The 8,718-nt window shown below is 37.6% G+C and overlaps 1 protein-coding gene across 6 annotated transcripts in view; it reads right to left on the bottom strand.

The window, feature by feature from the left end:
• Window positions 1–3,627: 3,627 nt before the first annotated feature.
• The window catches only part of ptprea (protein tyrosine phosphatase receptor type Ea), a 61,441-nt gene continuing 56,350 nt past the window's right edge, over window positions 3,628–8,718 (bottom strand). For all 6 annotated transcript variants that reach the window (XM_004561166.5, XM_076887591.1, XM_004561167.6 and 3 more), the window contains 6 exons: window positions 8,464–8,540; window positions 8,202–8,336; window positions 7,858–7,983; window positions 5,769–5,920; window positions 5,491–5,626; window positions 3,628–5,364 (listed from right to left, as the gene is read on the bottom strand). In XM_004561166.5, the coding sequence (XP_004561223.1) occupies window positions 5,290–5,364; window positions 5,491–5,626; window positions 5,769–5,920; window positions 7,858–7,983; window positions 8,202–8,336; window positions 8,464–8,540 (701 nt within the window). In that variant the 3' untranslated portion in view covers window positions 3,628–5,289. The remainder of the gene's footprint in view (window positions 5,365–5,490; window positions 5,627–5,768; window positions 5,921–7,857; window positions 7,984–8,201; window positions 8,337–8,463; window positions 8,541–8,718) is intronic.

Raw genomic sequence — 8,718 nt, 5'->3', positions numbered from 1 at the left:
GTTTTGGACAAAGTGACAGAACTAGTGACAAGACTTTTTTTTTGACACATACTCAGTATAATCAGAAGTTATTTTCCAAAGCTACATATGAAAGCATTTCAGCAGAGAGGTCACATCTCATGTCATCCTGCTTGTAAATGGCTCATGTTCCATATTATACTAGAAAGAAAATGGAAGGCACTGTGAATGACAAAATAGAATTAGCTTGGGGTCAACCAAAGTAATGGAGTCAGTTAGGGGGTTAATACATAATTCATGTGACTTCTTCACTCATCCTGACCTTTTTTGGGCAGCAACTCTTCCCGCTGAGGATTGTTACCATGGCACTGGTTGCCCGAGGAAGTTGTCAACAAAGAGGCTTTTTGTCTCTTGTGTTTTTTTCTGAAGGATAGGAAATGTAATTGTTTGACAAAAATAGCCTAACTTTACTCCTCCCTGAATGACTGGTGACAGCAACCTTTTGCTATGTAAGCACACATACAGAGTTTAACAAATTTAAGCAACCACCACCTTGTCCAATATTTATGCCACAGCTGCTGTAAATTAACAGTATTGGAAATTTAAAAAAATATTTTATGTTTCTGTTATACCTCTAGATCCATCTTGCATCTGGATACAATGTGTAACATATTAGATCAGGTGTGTCATCTTGATTATGAGATCTATGACTTGAATATTAGACTTCCCAGAGCTTTTCCTTTAAAAAAAAAAATTTAAAGAAGCTTCTAACTAGCAAATGCACATTATCTATGTTTTATCAATAATACGGCAGATGGGACCAAAATCTCTATTTGAAATGAGCACATCTTTACCAGTGTTACAGAATTATACTCCAGAGGAATATGTGTAGCAATTGGGTGTAGTGATCATAAATGGTGATCAAAAACTGAAGTACCCAGAACGGGATCAAATAAAAGATGTTTTAGAGATTCAATTAAACATAAATTTGTAGACAGCATTCAGAGAGTTTCCTGGTTAGATGTTTTATTAGAAATGGAAAATGTTAGTGAAATTATTTTGCTGTTTTTGGTGAAATATCATACACCATGAATGCCAGAAAGTCGGAAATATTAGCCATATATATGGCTAATATTTCTACATATTCAGATGATGCAACAGTATACATGTGAAGTCTGTTTGAAATTATTGGACCATGCATGGCCCTCAGACTAAGTTGGAGTGCATTTATCAAGAGAAGAGGTGCTTTATTACAATTTTCTTTTCACATAAAGCGGAAATCTGTGTGTAACAGCTTACATGTATGATGTAGTAGAACACAAAACATTATTTACTGTTAGATCCCAAGCCAGCTGTGTGTCAATAAAGATACTGTTATTGTGCCACATTTGTAAATATGCATATTGCTCTGGGTTTTCTGCCGTGTGTGAAACTGTAATGAAGTTATGCACTAGGGCTGCTGAAAACCTTGCCATGAGTTATTTTCTAAAGAAATGACAGGCACATCGTTTCTTGGCTTTGTAAGTGATGGAGGAGCTGCTGTGATTGGCCAGTAGAGAGGAGCTGCTGCAGTTGTGGGTGAAAAGATAAACCGTCATTCACTGCATCGTTAAGAGAACATGCTTCTGTGATGTTGTAAAACATGTTAGAGACCAGAGATATTTTCACAATGACTCGCAAATTCCAAAAGTCTGCTGTTGATCTCAGGAAGTGGGTGTCTCCTATAGAGATTTACCGGTACAACTGTGTGAGGAAGAAGAAGGAAATGACGCACTGAAGGAAAGCAGAAAAAAGTCCCCTATCAAAGCAGACCATTTCTACAGAGTGTAATAGTAATATTAATCACATTATCAGTATTATTTCAGGACTTGACTGCAAACACTGAATGAGGACTCAGTAAAGAACAATAGGACAGAGTCAGAGTGTTGGCACTGTGCTCACAGCTTTGAGACATCCAGCCAGTTGTGCACTCCTTCTGATAACATCTCCCCCGCTTAGTCCAAATAGAAAAAGAAAAATGATGAAAAATATTATTGCTTTAATACCCACAATTATTTTGTACAGAAATGCACATAACAGCATAGAGGGATATGATTATTCTAGCCCCAAACTAGTAACCCGGGAAACCCAAAAAATTTAATTTGGTGTAAGAAAAGGAAAAATAGTTTTTCAAATGTATGTATTTGCTATGACTTTCGTAACTGCAGGTAGAAATTGTTAACATGAATTGATATCGCAATAAATGTATAATTTTCACAATGCTCACCCTGATATGGGGAATAATTTGTGTTGTAAGGAGCTGTTTTGTTTGTTTTACATATGTTTTTGGTATGGTGTTGTATGCCTATGTGTAGCTTGTTGTAGTTTCTTTTTTGATGATGTGCAGTTACAGTTAATGGGGATCAATGGCCCCTTTAATTAAAAACTCTTTACATATAGATTGAGGCGTACTGCCCCCTGTTGGCTTAAACTAAATATACAAGTTAAAAAAATCTGACTTTTTTCATTGTTTATAGAATGGAAGTGTAGGAAGAGTAAGGAGGGACAAACAAAACCTCTTTGTTACTGTGTATGTTTTGAATTAGTTTGAGGTTTTCGCTTTCTTTTCTTAAACAGTCTTTTGTATAGACATTGACATTACAGTTTTTCTCTGATGTCTGCATATCAGTGGCTAGTGTTCGTCTGTGGTATGTCTCCACTGTTGCTTAAAAAGAGAAGGTAAACTGCACACTTAGAAATTTTTATTGTCTTACGATTCACATAAAATGGCGTTAACGTCATGGCCTTCCTGTATGTTGCCTTCCTGTCATCTTGAACTAATCAATCCATGCTTCTCTGAATTAAACAAGGAATTGTCTCTGACAACTCAGATCAGCAGTTTCTGAAATACTCAGACTGGCCTGTCTGGCACCATCACATTCAGAGTCACTTAAATCACCCCTCGTCTATATTCTGATTCTCAGTTCACACTGAGTGCCTCCCACGTGGTTGGCCGAGTTAGATATTTACATTAAGGAGCAGTTGAAAAGGAGTACCTAATGAAGTGGCCAGTGTTTATATGTTTTTCCTGCTTTAAGTAAAAATGTATGCTGGGAAATGCCTATTGTTGTGCAGACATCCAGGGCTCTAGGAACCAGTCCAAAGTGCTCTATACAACATGCCTCAATCATACGTTCACATTCATACAAGAGTCAAACATTCACACACATTCCTTCAGAGAGCAACTTGGGGTCAGTACCTTTCCACAGGATATTTGGCATGTGTACTGTAACAGCCAGGGATCGAACCACCAATCTGAGTAGTAGATGATCTGCTCTATCTCCTGAGCTTGAGCTAGGTAGATTAATAGTTTTTGGGTTGTGTGGGGTTTTTTTGTTTTGTTTTTTTAGAAGTAAGATACAACATATAATTATGTGTAAAAACCATGGCAAATAGTTGATATGAAAGTTATAGTACTAATTTACAGTTAAAGTGCAACTCTGTTATGTAGAGTGAATGCAGCATTTTCTCCACACAAATATCGCATTAAGAACACCCCGCTGTCACTGATTCAAAAGCAAAACAAACAAACCAAACTGGCAGCTTAAGCTGTCTCCTGTGTATCTCACCTAAATTTGAAATGAAACATAAAAGCTGTTGCATATTGAAGACATTTTTTTGAGACACCCGCAGCATTTTCAGAAGATTTTAATATTGCAATTTGCATTTCAAAGACACTGAGAGTCAAAAAAGGGATAGGCCACCCACAGAGATAGCAAAGGCAGAGCTGTAGGTTAAACAGCCTCTCCTCGAGTTTCTCAAAAAGGGTGCACGGACAGAAAAGGAGCCATGGGAAAAATAGACTTGGGTTGTTTCTTGTGCTTAACCTCACATCTCCCACAGACATATACATTTAGCGCACGAAAATATGACCAATCACTTGACAGGTTCTTGCTGTTCAGCGAATTTCACAATGTTAGCACTTTGTCATGTCAGCCTATATTTACATACAGCATCAACAAAATTGCTAATGGAGTACCAGATGGATTTACCTCAGAAAAATGCACAGAAAAGCTCAAACATTCAGATACTTTCAAAAGACTCAAACTCCACTGGACAGTTTTTATTTAAAACATTCTGCTTCCTCATTTTTACCACTGTGCCAAAACAAACCAATGGAATCTAAAAGATGTCAAAGAAGTAGACGTAGATATAATGGGCTGTTTTTGTTTCTCTGGCATTAGACAGGCACTGAAGCACCACATTGGTATATTGTGGTTTTTGCCATTACAGGACTGAGGATTAATGATGAACTTCTATTACTTCCCTGTATAGTGACTGTGCATCGTAAAATTATACTGCAATTACTACATTTGGAGACCACACTTCCTGTCTTTAAAAAGTACATATGGCACTAATTTGTGTAAAACTCTAGTCTAAAATACAAATAAAGCAGTAAACATGCTCTTCAGTATTACAGGTTCTTGGTAAAAGGCTTAGTTGTGTGCTTGTTAATGTGCAGCCACTTTAGCAAAATGCTTTTTGCTGTCTACAGACAAAAGGCAGACTCTAGTTATGTTACATCCATGTTCACTGCAGTTACACGACCTTTTGAGGTACAAAACGTTAAAGTTTAAGAATCTTTTGCGATTCTGCTACGTCTGTTGAACTTCTGCCTCAGTCCATATTTTAAAAAAACAAACTAAAACCTATGTATCGTCACCTCAGCCTTTGGTGCGTAACTTTATGCCCTCTGCATTATGGTTGATGTGATTCATTCATTCATTTTCAGACACCGTTTCCATTGGAAAAAGCATCACAATCGTGATGGCCATGTAGCTCGAGGAGAATGAAAAACAGTTTCAGTATCACCTCTAATCTCAGAAGTCATCAAAATGAAAGAATGTATGTGTACAATTAACTACAACATAAAACAAATATTAACATTCCTGCCATCTTCTCCAAATAAAAGAAAGGAATGTCATTGTCAATACATAAATACATTTACAATAACTACAGCTTTTAAAAATATTATGTGGTCAATCCAAAATAACACAAACATTTAAAGTACAATATTATACAACAAAACTAAAATCGGACTCTGAAACAACACTTCATGATGAAGAAATGATCATACATGTTGTGAAATATACATTATTAATCTAGCTTTTTCATTTACAATTCTCATCGACTGACATACCATATATTACAGCGAGAAAGGAGCTGGAGTTAATGGTAGGACAAGTGCATAGCAAAATAGAAGATTATTTTAACCAAGTTAAGGAAACGCATAAAACTGACAAACTGGCTTTAGAAAACAACATTTAAAAACCGTGTTTAAGGCAAATCTCATCATTTAAAATTGGCATAGTCTGAGAAAATGTCAACAAAGTCTTGTACCACCCTGTAGCAGAAGTCATATTGTTCCTGTGGGACGGAAAGAAAACAAAAAAGATGGTTAAAGATGGACACATAATTGCCTACAAAATCAGCGACACTCGAGCTAAAGCGAGACATTTTTCTAGTGCTTTTAAATACTTGGGAACCACTCACCACTGTTTGGACCATGTGAGGCCTCTGCATGCGTAAACTCTTCACAGTTTGAAACACGTCCAGCAGGCCTTCTGCCTTGACTCGCTCCAAGATATTGCTCAGTGCAATGAACGTACCTGTTCGCCCTGCACCAGCACTGCAGGACACACAAAGCACGAACAGTGTTTGCAATGCAAAAATCCTTCTATATTTTATATTGTCAGATAAAAAAGAAGACAACAAATGTGACAAGGTAAGTGTATATAATATTTATATGAATAGAGTTCTATGTGTTGTACCTGCAGTGTACAACAATGGGGTGGTTCCCAGACTGCTGCTGCTGTTTCTGCACTGCGGCGATAATGTCGATCATGCCTTTCCCCTCGGCCGGGATTCCGATCTCTGGCCAGCCGTGGAAGTGGAAGTGCCTGATCATCCTTGTCTGCTTCTCCTTTGAGAGGAAACCCACAGACGGTTGAGAGATCATAATATCGTTCAAATATGATTTATTAGCAGCATATGAAAGCGTAATGGCAAGTGTGACGTCAGTACAGGTGAAACGTGCAGCAGACGAGTGGTGGACATATGGGTGAGGCCCAGGGAGGCAGGAATGTACTACAAAGCCTCTGGGAGGTGAGGCGGGTCGAATTAAATAAAATATATGAAATGGGAGGCTCCCGCTTGATAACCCTAAACACTTCCTATCCTTATTTTTCCCTCTGGCAGCCCAGAGAGCTCGATATACTCACTTAGAGATTTGTTGCTGTTAGCCAATTGTATTAGAGCCTGTCTAGCTTTACAAAGATAAAAATACTTTCAACTTTCTAAAAAAAATCCTACTCATCTTTTAACTAACACTCTACTAAGCAACTAATCTGTCATTTCACTTGTTGATATCTTTATACCATTTTCACTCACATCTGTAGTTTAAATGATTTGAAAATCATTGCAATACAGCAATTTAAAAAATATATAGTACACCTTTATTCAGTTTTAAGGTTTTATGTATCAGGACATAATAGAAAAAAAAACCTTGTCCGTAAGAGGTTTGAAAATCGGGTAAATACAAGCATACATGACAAAACATCAGCAGGGATCTTAGGTAAGCAGCTGCTGCTGGGAAGGGCTATAAGTTCATTTACAAACACTAAACTACAGTGAGAGAGATTGCTGCTGTTATTGGTTTTAGCATTTAAAACACTCGATAAATGAAACGAGACAATACATAGTTTGTCCACCAGAGGGTACACACATATTCTCTGTAATTCATAACGTTGTGTCAATAAAACGGTAGTATTTTTAAACTGCATCACTATATCGTCTTAGTAAGGACCAATGAATGAAACAAATCTGTTTGTTTCACGTCTGTAAAAGGTAAAAAATTATCTTCAGATATATTGACTTTCTTAAAAAAAAGAAGAAGAAAAAAGAAAGAAAATCACCAAATCATTATCGGTATCTCTCTGTCAAACTTTAGATCACAACATTCAACACAGCCACCAATCTTCCCACCAGTGGATCTCCCAGCAAATTCATAACATGAGGACATCTGCTCAAAAGCTAAAGCTGGAGCCACATTAGCTCATGCACAGCAGATATTCTAAAAGTGATTGGCTTAAAAAAAAAATCATACAGAAAGTGTATGATTGATGACTAAGAACCATTCTGAAAATGATTCTTAGTTATTTTACCGACTGTTTCTACAGTTTGGCTTAGTTTTCTTTAAATGACGTGGTGTAAATAACGTGGTAGTGTTCATCTGAGGTCCTATTTGCCTAATTTTAAGACGTGCTAATGGCAAGATGCTTTTAATTATTTATTTTTTAATTTTATATCCTTATCCTTATTTATTTGATACCCCTGAGCCACAGTCGCCCCGTGGCTCAGGGGGTTGGGAAGCGCATCTGTAACCGGAAGGTCGCCGGTTCGATCCCCGGGCTCTTTGTCCTGGTCGTTGTGTCCTTGGGCAAGACACTTTACCCTACCGCCTACTGGTGTTGGCCAAAGGGCCGATGGCGCGATATGGCAGCCTCGCCTCTGTCAGTCTACCCCAGGGCAGCTGTGGCTACAACCGTAGCTTGCCTCCACCAGTGTGTGAATGTGAGAGTGAATGAATAGTGGCATTGTAAAGTGCTTTGGGTGCCTTGAAAAGCGTTGTATAAATCCAATCCATTATTATTATTGGGTAAGAATTCAGAAGTTGTAATGGAGTTATTTTATGTTGTGTTGTGACACTTGTTCAATTTTCATATTCTAAAAACCAATTATTTTATATAAAGGAATTGCATGAAGGATCAATAAAAGCCTTTATTTCACGATAACTGATAAAGATGCAGAGCAGGCGTGTTACATTTGCCTGTATTGATAGGACAGGTTTAATTTGCTTACCGGAACAAAGGTGAGTACCAAGTCTCGTAGGCTAAAGGTTTCACACAGGGTGTCTCCCTTTAGCTCTACTGTGTAGTCTCCATAGGAGACTGAGTCCTCTGTCGGCCAGTACTGGCAACATTTGTCCTGCAAAACAGATGAACATTTGTTTACTCACAGCGATGAATAAAAGAAACTGTAGTTTAACAAGTTAAATACTTCATAAATATGAACTTAAATAAATGTACAGTTTCATGACAAAGGCAGGAAATCAGAACTGGGACGTTTTATGTTGTGTGTATTTATTGTGTTTATTAAAGCCATCAATCATAGCTGGCTTGCAGCGATTAGTTACTGCAGCTTACCTGCTCCCTCTCCTGGAGCTCAGTGAGCATGACTATGGAGTGACATTTCCACTCCCACACCATTCTCCAAAAATCCTCCACTGTGTGCTGCAGAGGGCCCTGTGTGGCAATGTAGTAGTCCTTGTGTCTGTAGCCCTGAGTCAAATCAAAATATAAAGGACTTTATCAGTATAATATAAAGCTTCATCGGTACAATTATTTGTGTTAACACAAATACCTTAAAACCTCAGAAAGAACAAATTAGGAAATACAATATGCTCACATCTATAAAAGACGCATTGACATAGTCTGTGTACTCTTGACCTCTTCTCATGGAAAGAATTACTCTGTTGAAGTCATCTGAAATGGAAACAGTACATCATGAACACGCAGATTAAACTCAAAAACATGTTTACATTAGTAGTATGGTATTGTAAGTATTGCAAGGGACAGAATTAGAAAAACATTCTAAAGGCAGCTGCAGGCAATGTAATCTGCAGCTCAAAATTTGACATAAGTTGGTTATTTATATGGATTT

This window comes from Maylandia zebra, linkage group LG8, assembly GCF_041146795.1.
Source record: "Maylandia zebra isolate NMK-2024a linkage group LG8, Mzebra_GT3a, whole genome shotgun sequence".
Taxonomy (NCBI): domain Eukaryota; kingdom Metazoa; phylum Chordata; class Actinopteri; order Cichliformes; family Cichlidae; genus Maylandia; species Maylandia zebra.
This window is presented reverse-complemented; position numbering and strand designations above follow the sequence as displayed.